Source organism: Salvia miltiorrhiza, chromosome 2, assembly GCF_028751815.1.
Source record: "Salvia miltiorrhiza cultivar Shanhuang (shh) chromosome 2, IMPLAD_Smil_shh, whole genome shotgun sequence".
Taxonomy (NCBI): domain Eukaryota; kingdom Viridiplantae; phylum Streptophyta; class Magnoliopsida; order Lamiales; family Lamiaceae; genus Salvia; species Salvia miltiorrhiza.
The window spans coordinates 48,276,489-48,295,096 of record NC_080388.1 but is presented as its reverse complement, the minus strand read 5'-3'; the positions used below and the strand labels follow the sequence as shown (position 1 = coordinate 48,295,096).

The window sequence follows — 18,608 nt, the reverse complement described above, 5'->3', positions numbered from 1 at the left end:
CAATCAAGAAAAAAGATTCCCCATATGTCCCCCCGCCGGCCCGTCCCCAAATTTTCATACTACAAATTAAGAAAATGTATTTAATATTCTTTAAAAAGCATAATTTACATACAATCATCATATATATTTTGTCCTTTTTATAGATACAAGATATATATATATATATATATATATATATATATATATATATAAACTTTATTTTATACATTGCAGATTTGCAGGTATAGAATTACCCTGATCATACTAGGAGATTACCATTATATGCACGAGTTACACTTACATGTTCGACGAAATAGTAATGCGTTTCATTCAATAATTTATAATTATAAATAGTTGTTTCACTCAGCTCTACCTTTTTTTAATCTGATAAATCTATACTAATAGAAAAAGAGCCTCAGGCATCCTAAGGCATAAATTATGGATTACCTATTTTACTCCTATTATATATTTTATTTTAAAATTATTTTACATATTATATATTTATAAGAATATATTAATTCATTAAATATTACATTTAATCTATGTGATATATATCTATAGCTTATAGATAAATATATCCATTCAATAAATTATCTAATAAAATTATAAAAGTAATGAATTAATAGATTTTCTAAAATAAAAAATTATCAAATAAAATAACATTAATTACACGTAGAACGTACGTTCTTTCAGCTCGTCTTTAAAAATATATAAACTAAGTTTGAAGAAGTTCATTGATTGGGCGAAAAATGATTCTGCACACCTCACTCTAACAGCCAATGTGATACAACGCAACTTAATCCACACTGAAATTAAATCATCATACAACTAGGGATGGCAATCTACCCGCGGGTAACGGATATCCGCAAAAACTCGAACCTATTAGGGTGGGTTTGGATACTATTTGATATCCACTGATAGTTTCGTGGTTACAATTCACTATCCATTTAGTTCGTGGGTATGGGTTTGGATACTTACTATCCATACCCGCGAAACCCGTTTACCCGCAAAAAATACCCGTCAATTACCCGTCAATTATCCGTGAATTACCCGTCAAATATCCACAAAAAATTCCATAAAATAAGGGCTTTGAATATATATTTTGAGATTATGGGCTAGCATATTATATCTTAAAATAGGCTCAAACAGAAATTGAACTAAGGACCAAATTCTAATAGTCTAATTTAAATTTGAATTTTGTTGAGCAATTATAGAATTTTGTTGGATTTTATATTTTAGTTGATGAATTTGAATTTAAACATTGTTTTTTGTGGATTTCAACATATGGATTTGAACTATGTTATTTATGTTGATTTTTTTTTTCTATTAAATTTGTTGTAAATTTATATTTAAATTTTGTTTCGTGAGTATCCGGCGGATAGTAGATGGCGGGTATCCGGCGAATAGCGGGTGACGGATACCCGTCGGATAGCAGGTTCGTGGATACCCGATGGGTAGCGGGTATCCGCGGGTAGCGGATTTGGATACCATTTGATATTCATGGATAGTTTCGTGGGTAAAAACCACTATTCATTTAGTTCGTGGGTATGGGTATGGATAGTTATTATCCGTACCCGTCGTGCCCGATTGCCATCCCTACATACAACGCATGCAAATCAACGAGAACCCAACAAAACTTCAATTCAAATATGCTCAACCATCCACAAGATAACAAAACAGCAATTCGAAGGCCCAACCCAACTCATCAAGTGCAACTCAAAAAATAAATAAATCGGAAGATTACAACTGACTAGGATAAAAAAAACACATGTTCTCCAACGTCAAACGAGGGAAAATGTAATGAGAAAATAGATTCACATTTGAAATCATTCAAACATGTATATCTAGTTCTTCTAAAAAAAAATAGTTTCAATTTTAACTATTTTGACTTCCCATAAATTTAATAGTTACTTGTACAAATTTAATGTCCTACTATGAAGTATTGCGTTGAATATTTTGTCACTTGTTATTACAAATTTAGATTCTTTGACAATATTATATTAATACTAATGACTATTATAGTATTACAGAATACATATATAGTAGCAGATGGCTTAGGTTGAGGGAATGTTGAGTAGTTAAACATTGGCATTAATGGGTGCAGCTTCCTTCACTCTATTTCATCACTATCACTAATTTCATCCAATCCCTACCTTTTCCTATGCTTTTTGGTGCAGAAAATAATAAGAACTGGAAAAAAAAAATGAGTGGATTGGTAAAGGAAGGGAAAAATTAGGACTTTGTTGCAAATTTGGAAGAGCCCCAAAGATGACGAGTGAATGGATGATTGGATAAAGAGCTTGGGAATATTTTTATTAATTGCAATTTAAAAATATTGAGGGCTTTTATTATTATATTAATATTAGGACTGATCCGTGACGTAGTTAAGTTGTGGGCCTAATTAGTTGGATTAGAATTGTGATTAATTAATTCTATTTCTTGGCCCATTAATGCATATAGCGGCTAAGAGACTGTCAGACTTCGGAGACGACAGAAAGGAGCTTTTGTTGTTATTACTACTCGGTGTTTAATTTTATCAATTTTATTCTAATTTTTAAAAATTTATTGATTATATCTTAATTTTTAATAATAATATTATTCAATTATATCACCACATTTGAACTTAATCAGCCATTCAATCTTTAAAATTTATCAATTCTATCTCAACCTTTTCAGCCTTGTATCAATTTTATCACTAGAAGTTACAACTTCCCTCCAAATATTGAATCGTGATGTGGTGCACCGAATGAGGACTTGTTTGTTTGTCCTAAAAATAAGTTGTATACGTGAGTATTAATATTTCCATTAAATTCCATGTAAAGACCCTAACTTTTAAAAAATGTTTAGTAAAATTGACACAAGTTGTAACTGATAAATTTTAAAGGTCGTGATATAGTTGTTGACGATTGTAATAGAATTATTAAATTTTAAATGTTGAGATGGAATTGATAAAAAAAAATATCCCATTAAAATATATGATAGGAATTTAGAGTGGTTTAATCATGTTTTAGTGTTGAAGTGGATTTGGCGATACTTAAATGGGAAAGGTTTGCTTTGGGTTAAAGTTGTGAGATCTATTTATGGGGAGTTAGAGTGGGGGGAAGGGGGGCTGAGCTGGGCGAGGAAAAGTTGCCTTGCAACTGGGTGGTGGGCGTCGGTGTTGGCAAAAGGGGGAAGCGTGGAGGAGAGGTGGTTTTTGGATAATATGAAATGTAAATTAGGGGAGGGAAAACAAACCAAATTCTGGATTCATCCTTGGGCAGGGACGACACCCCTTAGATTTACCTTCCCTAGGCTTTTTCATCTGTGTGAGAATAAGGATGTTAATGTGAACGACTTGGGCAGGTGGGAAAATGGTAGGTGGATTTGGGAGCTGAAATGGAGGAGAGAGTTATTCGACTGGGAGCGGGGGCGACTAACTCTTTACTTTCGGTCATTTCTGATGTTTGTCCAAGTGCAGGAATTGATGATCAGTGGATTTGGTGTGGAACTAAAGATGGCAGTTTCTCCACAAAAACTGCTTACATGGCGATCAAGGCTTCAAGGAATGCAACTGCTCCAGCGGTCATCAACGAGAAGGAGTTGGCTATGGTGTGGGACACACCAGCTATTCACAAAGCTCGAGTGAACGCGTGGAGAATTCTGAAAAATAGAATGCCGACATGCGACAATCTTGGGAAAAGAAGTGTGCCGCTGACAACGGAAGAGATGACGTGCAATGCTTGTTTTCATTCACCCGAATCGGCTAACCACACCTTCTTGTCTTGTCCGAAATCTGAAAGGGTGTGGGATGAAGTGCAAAGGTGGATGGGGATCACCTCAGCGAGACCTAGGCTTATTGCTTCTCACTTCGTTACGTTCATTCACATGGGAAGGGGGAAAAGAATTGAGAAGTTGCTCAAGGCGATTTGGATGTGTACCAACTGGATTCTGTGGAAACGGAGGAACGAAAGCCGCTTCGAGGGTAGGCCGTGGACAATTGATAGTGTGATTTCGGAAATTAAAGCTAGGATTTGGAGTTGGAATTATGAGTTTTGTATCGTGGAGAAGGGGTTGAGTTTTTCCTCTTGGAGCTCTAATGACCTCCTTCTCAAACTGATGTAGACTTTTGTGGGTACCTCTGGTACCTCAGTTTTATATATTTACTTTTCTTGATCAAAAAAAAATATATGATAGAATTAAATTTTTTTTTAAAAAAAGCATTGAAATATAGGATATAATTGATAAGTTAATTGCTCATCAATGTATTTTACACTAGTTTGAATCGTTTATTTGCTAAGATTTATTATTTGTGTGTGTAGAAGCTCTATTATCGAATTGCCTCCTCAAAATAAAAATTAATTTGTAGTAAATTTGATCATTTACGCCCAATGGAGCCAAGCCTAATTTTATTCGACATCAAAGCCCAATTCTTTGCCCAAGGCCCATGTATTTGGAAGAAAAAAAGAAAATAAATACTATTCTCTTCGTCTCAATACTCATGGCATGTTTTCTTTTTTGGGCTGTCCCAATATTCATGGCATGTTTTTCTTTTTGGACTATAATTAATAATTAATTAAATTTTTTAATTTAACTAACAAACTCTAATTCTTTATCCCATCCTCCTAATTCTAAGTTATCGTCCACAACCTCTCTCATCTCCCTTAAATTTCTCTCACCCCGTCCTCCTCCATCTTCTCTGGGGGGGGGGTGTGGATGGTGAGCAGGTTGTAGGTGGTGGAGGTGAGGGAGATGATGTGGTGGTTGAAATCGCCGATTTTGGAAAATTCCTCATCTTGGTTGAGCAGAATGGATGAGACGCAGCCTGTTAGTGTGAATTAAAGGGAGTTTGAGATTGTTCTTTTAGGAAGAGGATATTTGAAAATAGAATTGGAGTTTTTTTGAAGAGGGTTGCCATGAAGGGAGTTGGCTGGGGTCGGAGAGGGAGTTTTCGAAGGAGATGAGCTGCTGAGAGTCGCACACAAAGTTGTTGTACTCGGCGGTGGAGGCGCCAGCCACCAGCCATCGACGGCAGAACATTTGAGTTGGAGGAGAAGGGAAGGGAAGAGATATACTAATGATGATTTAAGATTAATTAAAAATAACATTAAGTATGTTGGCCACACATTTTACCCCTTAATTTTAATCTCCATAATACTCGTGCCGAAAAGAAACGAGACACCAATAATTAGACGGGGGAGTGGTACTTTGCAGATTATGCCCACTCGTATAAAGTACACACACTGACACACACTCTTCTCAGGGGTAAAAGTATTTTGCATATTATGGTCGCTCGTATAAAAAAATTGATAAATATTTGGCGATATATAATTGTACGTGCATAGAAGTGAGGGACGTGATGTACTATTTCAAATATTTAAGGGGTTGTACACAACAAATACTCCTTCCGTACCCCCTTATAAATTATGACACATTTTACTTTTTATCCTATTTATAACGATATTTTCTAAAATAACAGTATATGATTTCTACTCACTTTACATTTTTAACACCTTATTATTTTCAATCTCCGTGTCTTCTTCTATTGTGTCATTTAAAATAGGACGGAGTGAGTAGTTGTTTTAAATATAAATTGCTACATTTTCTAAAATACATTATAAATATACACAACCAAGTTCCAATATGTTCTAAATTCATAAAACTATAAATCACAAGAGGGTATGAAATTCATGCTAGCAAATAATTCCAGAAGGAATGTAATATTTACTGATTATTTAGAGAGTAAAATTTGCTCCCCATTTCACACACGTTAATATATAAGTTTGTGTGATTGCATGGATGTTTAAAACATATGGAGCAAAAGATAGGGCTTCTATTATTATTGATGATCAATATGATTCTAAAATAACCCGAACCCTGCCCATTCAGCATTGGAAACGGGTCGGGGCGACCACCGGTGGGAGGGGATGGAAGGAGACAACGGAGAGACCGATTTCCTGCTCGAAACGGACCACCGCGACGAGGTCTCAAGATCCGAATAGTATTCAGGTTCGGATATGGATCTCGGGTTCCTAGCTCCCTTCACATTCTTCAACTTTCCAAGAGGAGACGGGAAGCACCCGGCCGAGGAAACAACGTCGGGTCGGGCACGACCCGAATGGCCGAAGCGATCCGATAATGAATGTGGTGATGATCGGAGTGAGCGGGTGCGGGTTTGGGGATCCATCGGAGGCTGGAGGTATAACCCGGCTGGTGGCGGTTTGAGTTTTCTTGGTGTTTCTGGTAACGGGTGCTGCTTTTGCTTCCTTTGATGCTGCTTTTCAGATCCGGATTCAAGCTGGCGACGACCCGATTGTGCTTGGAGCTTGGGGACTCCGGGTCGGATCTCCCATTTGAATGGAACGGATCCGGGCTTCTTGAAGGAATCATCTATTTTCATGTTGGAGAGTATAACAAAAAAAACTTTCGGTTATTGAGAGAGTGAGAGTGGAAGCTCAATTTTGTGTGTGGAAATGAATTTATAGAAGAAGTTGTTTGAATTAATGGATCGGTCTAGGCATGATCAAAGGCGTAGGAAGTGGGGGTTTGTGGGCCTCTTGATTTCACAAAAATACAAAATCGTATTTGTCTTGTTAATTTTTTAGATTAGTCGTACTGAAAATTCATACTCCAATTACACCAAATTATAAACTGTGCATGACTTTTGGCACCGTACAAATTAAACAAGCACAATTTCTTCGTCGGTCAAATTTTGATGTGCTCAATAATTTATTACTCCATTTGTATGTATCCATCGTCCATCTCGAGTCAAAATACATGTAGGGAAATACTCAATCCATCCCATTATTTATACAGTACCCTATAACTTTTGAATACAAAAATTAAAAAAAAAATGTGTGTGTTCCAATATGTGTTTGAAAATAAATATTAGGGTTAATAGTGTTTTATATCCCGAACTTTCAGCATTTTCATAAAATGTTTCGAACTTTCATTTTCTCTTAAAAAGTTTCGAATTTTTAGTTTTTTCCATAAAATATCCCGCTATATAAAATTCGATGACGAAAAGATGATAAAAAAAAATTTCGAACTTTCAGCGTTTTTCAATAATAGTGGTTCCTAATATGGTTTTTCAACAATGACGGTCCCCAAAATATTTCTTTTGGCGAGATAAGTAATTCTTTTGTCACTGAAGTTTGTATAGCAGGACATTTTATAGAAAAAATTGAAAGTTTGAGGTTTTTTAGGAGAAAATGAAAGTTTGGGACATTTTGTGGAAAACATTGAAAGTTTGGGACATAAAACACTATTAACCCTAAAATATTATTGCTATTTTGTCCATATTTCTCTAACTATAGATCATACCAATTAAATCATCAGAAAAAAAAATCTTAAAATTAAATTATTTTTCATCTTTCTTTGAACCACACTTTCTTAAATGAATGGCCAATTTCTTATCACCAAGGCTGAGAGAAACGGCGAGCTTGGGCATCTGCTTCCTCCACGTGAGGCGACGACGAGCTTCGTGTGCAAATTCCCATCAGCCTCCTTCCCCAGCACTGTATGGATCCACCATCACCTAAATATGTCTCAATTTTGTTGTGTAAATATCTAAATTTCAAAAATTAATGTTTTTGCTTCCTATAAAATTCGAACATGGGACCATGAATCAATCTAATAAAATCATTAATTCACCTTTCACAAAAATTTACTCTAATTTGATTACTCGCATAAAATAAAAATCATTTCAAGAAGGGCAATTCATTCACATTCGCTCCTTAGTTTTCACCTTATTAGCTACAAAGATTAAAGTGTAAATATTATTTTACTGAACACTTTTACCTTTACCGACATGTATGTATAACTTAAAAGTTAAAGCCTATGTAAATTAACTAGTGTCTCCAAAGTATTCTGACATAGTAGTTTTATGGCAGACTCTAATAAATTGGCCGTAACTCTCTCATGAAATATAAAGTATATATATATATGGTTAGGTTCTATTAAAAATTTGATTTTTTGTGAGAAATTAAAATAATGAACATAATCATAAATTTTACGAACAAACTAATATAACTTAAAAATATAGTAATAATGTCGCCATTTTTTAATTTATTGAAAAATTAAGACTCTTTCTCCCTCAATTTTTTCATCATCCAAGAGTTGGTGTGGCATGGCTTGTTAAAATTGGCATTTTCACGAGTGTGGTTACATGACATCAATGTTTTGTCAACTCCTCAATTACCGCAAAAATAAGAGTGTTATTATGCAACAAATTGAAATGCGATGATATTATAACATTTTTAAAATCATGTTAAAATTAAATGACGGATATAAATTGTGTATTGATTGGCAATTAAAAATAGATAAGTCGGTCGTGGGATCGTTTTCTTTCAATTGAGAGGCGATGCAAGAAATACGTACATGTGCAGAAAATTAAATGAGGCTATATACAGGTGAGGTGTAGCATATGAATTGCATTAGTGTTGTAGGGTCTAAAATTCAAGTGGAAAATGAGGCCTCAACTTTGACATTTTTACATCAAGTTGAGAAAATAAGAAATGGCATCTTGAAAAAGAAGATGTGATTGTCGCAAGGCAAAATGATTTAACGTCTCATGCTTGCGTTTGATTATGATTTAGGAGTCAAAACCCTAAATCATATCAAAACCATGCGTGAGATAGTATTTCCTCAAATTTCGTTTGGAACAAATTAAAACTCAATTTTAAAAAGTGAAGAACCATGAAAGTTGGTCTCGATTCTATTAGTAGTTCTTTTCCTTGAACATCGAAAATGTAATTTTTGTTTTCTAATCCCTCTATCCCACGAATCTTGACACGTATTCCTTTTTAGACCGTCCCACGAATCTTGACACATTTTCAAATAAGGTAATAATTATTATCTTCTCTCTCCTACTTTATCACTTTTATTACATTCGCTCTTACTTTATTACTTTTATACTTTATTAACTACACACTTAAAACACTAATATACAACTCCTTAATTCTCGTACCAAAATCAAAGGTGTCAAAATTCATAGGACGGAGGGAGTATTTGTTCGCTATGTTTATTGAGAACTATATTAATATTCTTTTACTAAAATTTTATATGGTGAAAACGAATGCATTCGACTGAAAATGCCTTTCTTTGTAAACTGTGATTCTTTCGGGATGTAGCATTTCCAATTTACAATAATAGTACTACTGGAGTACCCATATTGAATATCTAGTTTAGGAATTATAATTTTATTAAAATGATTCTTAAGTATAGATTTCAATAATATGATAGTATATTCGTACACTAATTATGCACCACAAGAATCATTAACTCCATTTTGAATATTTTCGATCAATAAAGCAATAATGTTATTGAATTTTTTTCAGAAAAGTGTCATTATAGACAGTATTTAGAACCATGATATCAAACTTGATTTTCTGTTTCCCAAACTTGTAAGCGCAAATACATACAAAAAGATTCATACTTAACCAAGAACCCTCTCTATCCCAATTTTATGGCATTAAAATCTGATAATAAAGTAATAAGGATTCTTCCAGCATGAATCCACTACAAGTTTCTTCACTAGGTTTAAGGATTCTTAGACTTAGGAAAAAACTAGACAGCTCACCAGAGGAAGCAGAGACCTAGCTCCCGAAAGGGAATTCTTGTGGCATGTTGTTGAGTGCGCGCATTATACTGCTAGCCACATCCAACAGTTGCAAATACTCGTCAGCTCCATCTACAAGACACTGTGAACGCCACAGGAGAGAGAGACAAAGATAGATAAATCAGCTATTGATCAGACGCCACAGCAGAAGCAACGACATTTTCACATGTGGAGTTCCATACAGACTAAAACAATGGAATGTTTTTGACAAAAGCAGGAATCATGAGAACTTAGAACCCATGAGGGAAAGATGTTAGAAGGAAACATCAAAAACCCAGCTTTTTCACCTTATCTGCCTCTCCAAATTTCTTGCATATTCTTGCTTTCTGGTCATCTGGTATGTCATCTGATCCGACAACTACATCGTACAACTGAAATAGTGACATGTTAGCATTCAGCAGGAAGAAGCAAGACAAAACAGTGTGGAATCAAGTATCAACCGTACATGATTGAGCATCTGAGAAGCTGGATAACCTTCAGCAATCACGTTTTTTACTTCCTTGTCAGCCATGTCGAAATCACCACTTCTGCAAGCTGCAAAGAGAGCCTGCACGACATCATCAGGGATGACCTGACCAAGGACATGTTATCAGTTTTTAAGTAGAAGCAAATTCACATCCACAAAAATGGCAAAAATATTTTAAAATGCATAATTTGTCCCAAACAATTTCAAATCCCAAAGTTTTTCAAATAAGTCAGTATTATATTTGCCAAACCCCTGCCTGGCCAGAGAGTGATAACTAAAATTTGAGCAATATTAAGAACACATAAGCGTAAGCCTTGAGGGGTTTAAAGCAACAAAATTATTAGATATTTCTATATCTTCAAATGCAAAGAATGTTCTACAGAGATGCAGACAACCAAAACAGAATGGTATCCTCTCAATCAGAATTTTGAGAAACAAGTTGGTCATAATACCATCAAAACGCACACATGCACACATGTAAACATGGTAAGAAGCAAGAACTTCCAGTTTCAGAACATGGCAAATCATCTGAAGTCATATTCATAAATTCTGGAGCACAACTTACACCGGACACACTGATTAAGTCCTTAGATGAAATTGAGGATCCGAATAAGCGAGCAGCACCCTGAACAAAAAGGGAATATGAAAACTGAGATATAATTCTCCCAAAACTGTAATAAAACAATGACAAAGCACAGTTTCAAGCACCCCCAATCCTTTAGTAAGCCATCCCCAGGAGAATTTATAATTAATTATTTATTTTTCTGACACTCCTTGGAGTTTCTTGGAAATCCAAGGGGGCACCGCTTGGGCCCATTGCAGGTCCATCAATGGTTATGGTAATATCCAACTTACCAAAAAAGTATCTATCAGTCCATACTAATTATATTTCCAAATCACCATTACTTCCAAGGATATTTTTTAATTCATGCTCTGTACATATAAGTTAGCAACATGATAACTAAAATTTCTGTCAGAACATACAACAGAGCAAAATTATGTACCATGTAGTTTCCAGACAATAATAAAGGACTATTTAAACTTACTAAAATACAGACATTTAGCAAAGTTGAAAATTTTAGCTATGTCTTACTTGTAGATACGTTATAGCACGTCGCAGATCACCTTGAGAGATAGAACTTAAGGTTGTAAGAGCCTACAGTGAAACATAGTTCATAAACTGATCCAAAACGAAGAAGGCATTACATGCATATTTAATTAAACAAGCATCGGATGTCAAGTATGACAAACCAAACCTCTGGATCCAAGTTAAGACCTTCCTCGTCGCAGATGTATAGAATGCGAGATGTCATAATTTCTTCTGTAAGTGGTTTGAATCTGAATTTCGCACACCTAGATGCAAGGGGTTCTATAATTCTGTATAAATTGAATCATTCCCAAAGTCAGCTCAGAGGATACTCGATATCATCTCAGGAAAATACTTGCAATTCCAAGAATATATATCCAAATAGAACTATCCCAGAATAGAATAGCTTTAGTAACATATCATGATCCAATCAAGGGGTGTTATACATGTTAAACATATGACAATTGTCTTGTATATTCACTGATTGCCAAAACTCTACCTGCTGATGTAGTTACAGATGAAGAAGAATCTTGTAACCTTTGAGTATGTCTCCATGGTGCGTCTCAAGGCATTCTGTGAAGCCATAAATTAAACACTCAATAAGACATCCATAATACGTAATACTACATACAGAAACCAGCATACGTGCCTGAGCATCTTCAGTCATCGAATCTGCCTCATCAAGAATTATAATCTTATAAGGTGGGCAAGGATAACCACTACAGTCAGCAAGAAAGGCATTAAAATGAGAAAGGAGGACACACAGAAAGACAAGCTATATGCTTCATTCTAAAACATATAGAGATTACTACCCTTGACGTGCAGAGCCAACAGCAACAGCAGCAAAATCTTTTATTTTCGTACGAACAACATTTATCCCACGATCATCACTAGCATTCAGCTCCAGTACTCTAGACTTGTATAACTCAGGGCTATAGAGAAAAGCTGGTTCAGTTCAGATTCACATCTAAGCATCAGCATAAAGTGAATCATCCATTTTTCCCTAATTATCTTCACATTATTTGCCAGGCCTCAAGTCAAACACCAGTCAATATAAACTCACCACTACTGATACTCTAACTAAAAAGCATCAATATCGATCAAAAAAATATTGTAATCTCATTGATTTAATATAACTTAAAAAAAAGCATGATCTATTTCCTTCATGAACCAAAATTCGGATCAGAGCAAGAAATCTGAGATTACCCGTAAAGCTGATGAGCAATGGCAAGAGCTGTAGTGGTTTTCCCAGTACCGGGAGGCCCATAAAATAGCATGTGCGGACACTGAAAATTTAATCAAACAACACCACAAAAAGGTTGAAGAGGACTTTTTTTAAAAAAAAAAGGCAAACAAAATTAAGAAAGACAATAGGAACAGAGGAATGTTACATTGGTTGTCTCCAAAGTGTTGGTAAGAACTCGAACAACCTCTTCTTGGTGCGCAACATCCTTCACTTGTTTCGGTCGACTATCAATTCACATATGCAAAATTACTTTCTTAACAGAAAAAACATGGAACAAAAATGTGAAATTAGTGAAGAGTGTGCTTGTTAGAGAGAGAGACGGAAGGAGGGAGGGTAAATCGATCGATTACTATTTCTCGACCCATTGCTGAGAGCTCGGCAAAACTGGCGCCATTGCTGCAATGTGAAATTGAGGTTATTTTCCTTCAGAGAGGAAAGGGTTTTCTATTTTCCCGCTTATTATAAGAGGCGAAAATTGGGACTTTATAGTCTTTTTCAATTTTCGTTTCAGTCCTTGAAGTCTCCGAAATTAGTACACTTTATTTTTGGGATATTTGCCGTATAATACACAAATTTTTAATAAGTTTATATTTTTTCCATTATTTTTAAAATTTAAAAACAAATACACCACCTTTTGAATTTTCTTGATTTTTCTCACATGTATGAAATACCCCAAATAAAAACTAATTTTATGACTTTTGACTTAGATTTTTTGACAATTAAGCGTGAGAGATTTTTAATTCACATATGCATCGGTTTTATTATGCCACCTTTATTATCTCTCATGCTTGGGTATCAAAAAAATTAAGTCAAAAGTTCTAGAATCAGCTTCTATTTGGAGATATTTCCTACCCTTAGAAAAATCAGAAAAATCAAAAGATGGTGTATTCTTATTCAAATTTTAAAGGTAATGGAAAAAATCAAAATTTGTTGAAAGTTCGTATATTTTACTGCACATATCTCTTATTTTTCGGGGTTAGATAAATATATATTCTAAATAGGATTAATTGCCTATAAATATATGACCTATATTTAACTTTTGGTTTTGATTTGATTAATTTTTTTGGTCAAAAAGTGGCTTGAATTCAAAAGTTTTTGGTCAATAATATGCGATGAAGACAGCTTCGTACATCCTTTTTGTTGGGCTTAGCTTTATAAGCCTGGACCAATAAATCAAGATTTAAAGGTCCAAAGCTAACAATTAATTTGTACCTATGAGTTATGTCAAATGTTGTTACAGGTGAAAATAGAAGATCAAAGTTAAATCGACACATAGACTAAGTTGTGGCAGAGTTGAGCAGCCCTAACGGTGCAGCCTTAACTGTACAGCCCTGCAGCTCAGTGTTTCAAGCCCAACGTTGCAACCCTGACGCTTTAGCTCAATTCAGCTTCAGCCCAATCTTGATGACAACTTTGATGACAACTCTGAATATGCAGGATTTGACACTATCCCGAAGTTGTCACATATCCAATAAAATAGGAGATTGACTTGAAGATAGAGATCGACTTAAAGAGTTTTAGTTATATTGAGATAGAAACTAAGTCTTATTCCTATTAGGATTCTTAATATTTTTAGCCTATAAATATGGGCATATATTCATTGTAAACACACAAGCTACACGATATACGCTACGCATTACACACACGAAAATTACTTATCAATATACAAAGTCTCAAAGTTTCAACCACGTTCATGATTTTCTAGCATTATTTTAGTGCTGTTATTTTTTAGCATAGCAATTTGATTATCTAGAGTCTGATAATCAATTTGAAGGTATAGTTGGAAAGCTCTTTTTGATAACTCTCTATTAATACTTATATTGTTGGGTTTTGGTCAAAGAAAGTGGTCGAAAAATGACATGAAAATCTATATTTTTTTCCCTTATTTCAACAACTTCTGATGATAACAAACCAATGATATGGTATCATTAGAAAGCTAACATCGAAAGGTTTCTAACGGTACCTTCGAATTTCTCATTGAACTCGAAACAATTATGTTATTCGTCAATGAACTTTTTCATATATATATATATATATATATATATATATATATATATATATATATATCAAAAAAATAGACCTAACTAATTAATTAAAAAACAAACTTTAGGTTTAATTTGTGGATTTATGGACAATAGCCCTTTTAAATATTGTGTTCTCTGACTACTTTGACTCGTATCATTGTCCCAACATGTCTCCACATAAGGTGAAGAAAAAATATCGAAAAATAGAATGCAATGTGATCTTGAGCTATGGTTACAAACAATCAATTTTAAGGTTAATTAAGGACTGTTTACTTATCCAATTGTTGAGAAATGTCAAATGTATGATTTCCAAGTGATTATTAGGAGGCTCGAATAAATTGAGTCATTGTTGTTTCATTTTATTATTGTTCGCTTGTTTTTTACCACTGCAAGTTCACGGGTGCAATTGTGTATAACAGCAAGCAAGGTTGTATTCCATATGGATTGATTCCTAATGATTATTATTCTAAGCTATTGTCCTTTATCTTGATGATAGAAAATAAAAGGTTGTTTTAAACAATTAAAATAAATGAATGCAGAAATAAATTCACTCAAGCCAAAAAGAGGGAAAACTATGAAGAATAAATATCTCAAGGTTTTGGTTTTAACAGATTCAGAAAATTAGATAAAATCATCAATCAATGACAAGTTCTTTCTAAGACAATTTCAAAATTAGTCTACATTCACTCCCGTGGCATACAAATCATGGATTACATGCAATTTTATCATCCCCGGATCACTCTTAAGGCCTAGTTTGATTTGTAAGTTAATAGCATATTAGTTGCTTAGTTGGGCTACTTTTTGTGTTTGATTTGTAAGTCCAATAAAGTGGAAGGCCCGCATTATGTCACTAGCCCGATGCAAAATCACTATTCAACAACGAAAATTCAACTTGGGGTCACCCTCAGTTCCAAAAACCGAATGCTACAATAAATCGAGCTTAACTTTTTATGGGCATAATTGCCCCCAATTTTTCACCTCAAAATTCAAATCAAATTCTTCTCGCCGCTCATATCATAGACAAATTCACGAGCTTGGCATCACACACCTCCAATCCAGAAGAGAGATTCGAGATAGCCTTCTTCGAAGTGAATATCACTGTTCCAGGGCTTCGCCATTCTGGTTTGCCCCAGGAAGCTGGTGGCGCTTCGGAGCTACTCCACCCTCATCCGCCCGCAGGGCTTCGCCATTCTGGTTTGCCCCAAGAAGCTGGTGGAACTTCGGAGCTACTCCACCCTCATCCGCCCCGCTGACCTCTCGCATATTACTCTCTCTCCGTCTGCTGCAACGGGATTACCAAGGATGCCGTCGTTTCTGCTCTGGGTTCTACTGCACGGTAATCTCTCGTTTTAATTAGGGATTGAGTTGTGTGTCCATGTGTTTTGAGAATGACAATTTGTATTCCACGACCTGGTCATTGAGATTTTCGCGTGTTTATTGCATTTGCTATTGTCGTTTGTGGTAGTTGTGGCTCTATTTGAGAAGCAAGGTTTAAGTTTATTCATTTGGAGCACAGGTTTTCTAGTACGTGATTTAGGTATAACTGGGTGTTGGATATTAGATGAAATAATCTCATAGAGGAAAAACAATGTGTCTTAATTCATTTGCTTGGAATTTATGCTTGGTTCATGAGTACTCTAGAGATTTTTTTCATGGGCATAATTGCCCCCAATTCTTCACCTCGATGGGTCCCTTTTTTCGCAGGTTTGTGTTGAAGTTTCTCCGCCCAATTTGGGTTCTTCAATTCTTGAGAGCGCTAGGGCTCGCATCAGAACTACTTGTGCATCGCTGGAAAGCTACTGAAATCTAGTGAGTGCTTTCATCCTCATACTATGGACCTGAATCTGATTGTGAAAAAGATATGGTATATGTGGCTGTATCACAAGTTGTGACATTTGCTTGAATGAAACTCACGCTTGCTTAAGTATGTGCACTGTCTGAAGACTCTGAAATGTTTATGCTCATGTATTTTCGTTTGCCATGATGTTGTTGTGTATTAGATGCTGGTTGTAGTGTGTGTGCTGGGAATATATGATTTCAGTATATGAATTTGCTTGTTGGTGCTTTTGTGATAACAGAAAACAATGTCAAATATGAGGCGTATAAATGCTTGTGTATGTATGGCCGTTGAAGAGATTTTACAAGAACAAATGATACAGTTAATCATTGTGCTCGATAGTATTGAAAAGGATAAGACACGAAAATGAAACCGACGAGTGTTAGTTGAGCCATATGGAATGATTCATAGAATCCCCGATCAAGTGAAGCGCTTGAATAGGTTGATAGGTTTAAGTGACACAGATTGTTGTAGGGAAACTCGTTTGAACTTATTTCCAGTTATTGTAAATTAACTACTATCTACTAGTGTTTCTGCTAGATGTTGTAATGCTACATGAATATGTCGTTTGATTCAGGCTTTTGTTAAATCTTAGGGATGGATAATTTAACTGGTGCTTATGTGTTTGAATCGAAGTGGGTTATTACTTGGTCTTTTGTCAACAGTTGGTGCTTATGGCATTAGAAAATATGTGTTTGAATGTTAGATGGATATTAGCATTTAATACAGGTGTTAGGTGAAATCATTTCAACATCCGCCATTTTTTAACCCCTCTAATGCAACACACGTAAAATAAGATAAATTGCTGCTGCATTTCTCATTATGACCCCATGCAGCCAATAAGGTGATTTGATAAATGGTGTCTTTTCAATAATTAAGATGGAAACGATGTATCAACTACCCGTTGAACTCACAAATAAATGCAAAACTTGTTTCATATCCTCAAAAAATGCTCTATAAATTGCCCTACAACAAAGAGTGAATGAATTACCAACAAGCTCATCAAGTGTTTATTGGGAAAAAAAATGAAGTGGAAGGATATACCAGAACAGAAGTGATTTTTTTATGATGCCAAGTGGAAGAAGGGTATGGACGCCTTACTGGAAGTGGAGCGTGAATCTGGAAGACTTGGTAGATCCAGTTGGCTTTATTATGTTTTTGTTGCATTTCTAACTCTACAATATTCATCATCTTCTTAATGCTCATGTAATTCTCATTGTGCAGCCGGATCCAGCGTCACGAGTCCTCACGTGCTTTTGATCGCGACGGTGGACATCAACAAGGCGTTTAAGAAGTCTCTCAGCCTCGTCGACATCGAAGCTAGGCTTCTTGTGTTGGAAGGGCGATACAATACATACAAAGGTCTAATGCAAATGCCGGAGATTGACTGGGACCGGGAGAACAATCGCATTTATGCTACCGATGAGGTGTGGGATAAGATATTCACGGTGAGTTTATGTGTATATATCCAATAAGACATATGTTGTTAACAAATGTATTGCTAACTGCCATGGCTTTGGTGTGGCAATTTAGAACAATATATGGGCGCAGGCGTACTACAAGGAGGGAGAGCCTGAATATGAGCCTATGTGCGCAGCATTCGGCCCTAAGCATATCCTCAAATATGAGCCTTCGCACGACATTATTGATATCAGCTCCACGATTAACTCACGCGACTCTTACTCAGACAAAGAGGTGACGTCTCCGGTGATGAAGGGAACAAACATCTCACGGCCCTCCAGGTTAAAACTCCTCAGCCAATTCAAGTCCCGAAGATTAGCCCTATGCTGCCAGCTACTACTTTTGAAAATAAGATATAGGTCTTTTGTGTTCTTGGTATTTTGTTTATAAAGGTGACAGTACACATGCCCCTAGAGATTGTTTCTCTTTTCTAACAACATTTGCATTTCTCCATTGAACATTTCTCTCTCTCTCTCTCTCTCTATATATATATATATATATATACACACACACACACACACACATGATTTACATGCATTTTCACTCCTTTATCGCGTTATTCTTTAGTGTTTTGGGCGTCTCTTTTTGAGTTCTTGAGTGTCTTTGATTTGATTTGCTTAGTTTTGTGGAATAGACTACTCTTCCGTGTTCGTGCTATTTTTACAGGTTATTGGACTCGAGTTGTGAAGTTTTGGATGAAGTGTAGTGAAGTAAGTGAAGAGACGAGTCCATAGGCACGAACGGGGCTCAAATCAAGCATCGGATGAGCAAGAACGAGCGTCGAGAAGTTCGCGGGTCGGAGCACGTGTGTCAGAGGTCGCGCGGTCCGGGCATGCGGCCGCATGCCACGGCCGCGCGATGGAGCAGGAAGATCTGGAGGACCGTGCGAGAAGGCCGCGCGAGCTCACGC

General features: G+C 35.8%; 3 protein-coding genes across 3 annotated transcripts; 1 reads left to right on the top strand and 2 right to left on the bottom strand.

Moving 5' to 3' along the window:
* Positions 1–3,357: 3,357 nt before the first annotated feature.
* Positions 3,358–4,083, top strand: LOC131009642 (uncharacterized). The gene has a single exon (XM_057937055.1). It carries the CDS (start codon positions 3,358–3,360, stop codon positions 4,081–4,083), a length of 726 nt encoding a protein of 241 aa, XP_057793038.1.
* A 1,566-nt stretch (positions 4,084–5,649) lies between these two features.
* LOC131011848 (uncharacterized) lies at positions 5,650–6,412 on the bottom strand. The gene has a single exon (XM_057939723.1). It carries the CDS (start codon positions 6,356–6,358, stop codon positions 5,819–5,821), a length of 540 nt encoding a protein of 179 aa, XP_057795706.1. The 5' UTR covers positions 6,359–6,412; the 3' UTR covers positions 5,650–5,818.
* Positions 6,413–9,318: 2,906 nt separating this feature from the next.
* On the bottom strand, positions 9,319–12,859 carry LOC131011847 (replication factor C subunit 2). Its single transcript, XM_057939721.1, has 12 exons — positions 12,727–12,859; positions 12,522–12,600; positions 12,337–12,416; positions 11,943–12,062; positions 11,780–11,849; positions 11,630–11,703; positions 11,300–11,420; positions 11,137–11,199; positions 10,609–10,668; positions 10,023–10,148; positions 9,865–9,948; positions 9,319–9,659 (listed from the first exon to the last, which is right to left on the bottom strand). The coding sequence occupies exons 1-12, from the start codon at positions 12,768–12,770 to the stop codon at positions 9,555–9,557; spliced, it is 1,026 nt and encodes a 341-aa protein (XP_057795704.1). The 5' UTR covers positions 12,771–12,859; the 3' UTR covers positions 9,319–9,554.
* Positions 12,860–18,608: the final 5,749 nt, after the last annotated feature.

What these genes read in the sequence shown, in the direction of transcription:
- LOC131011847 (XM_057939721.1), bottom strand. Translation starts at nt 12,770, where the DNA reads ATGGCGCCAGTTTTGCCGAGCTCTCAGCAATGGGTCGAGAAATA. An exon ending in ATTGCTCATCAGCTTTACGG is followed by an intron (nt 12,063 to 12,336) that starts GTAATCTCAGAT and finishes TTTTCTCTATAG; the next exon opens with CCCTGAGTTATACAAGTCTA. An exon ending in CTTCTCAGATGCTCAATCAT is followed by an intron (nt 9,949 to 10,022) that starts GTACGGTTGATA and finishes TCACTATTTCAG; the next exon opens with TTGTACGATGTAGTTGTCGG.
- LOC131011848 (XM_057939723.1), bottom strand. Translation starts at nt 6,358, where the DNA reads ATGAAAATAGATGATTCCTTCAAGAAGCCCGGATCCGTTCCATTCAAA.
- LOC131009642 (XM_057937055.1), top strand. Translation starts at nt 3,358, where the DNA reads ATGGAGGAGAGAGTTATTCGACTGGGAGCGGGGGCGACTAACTCTTTA.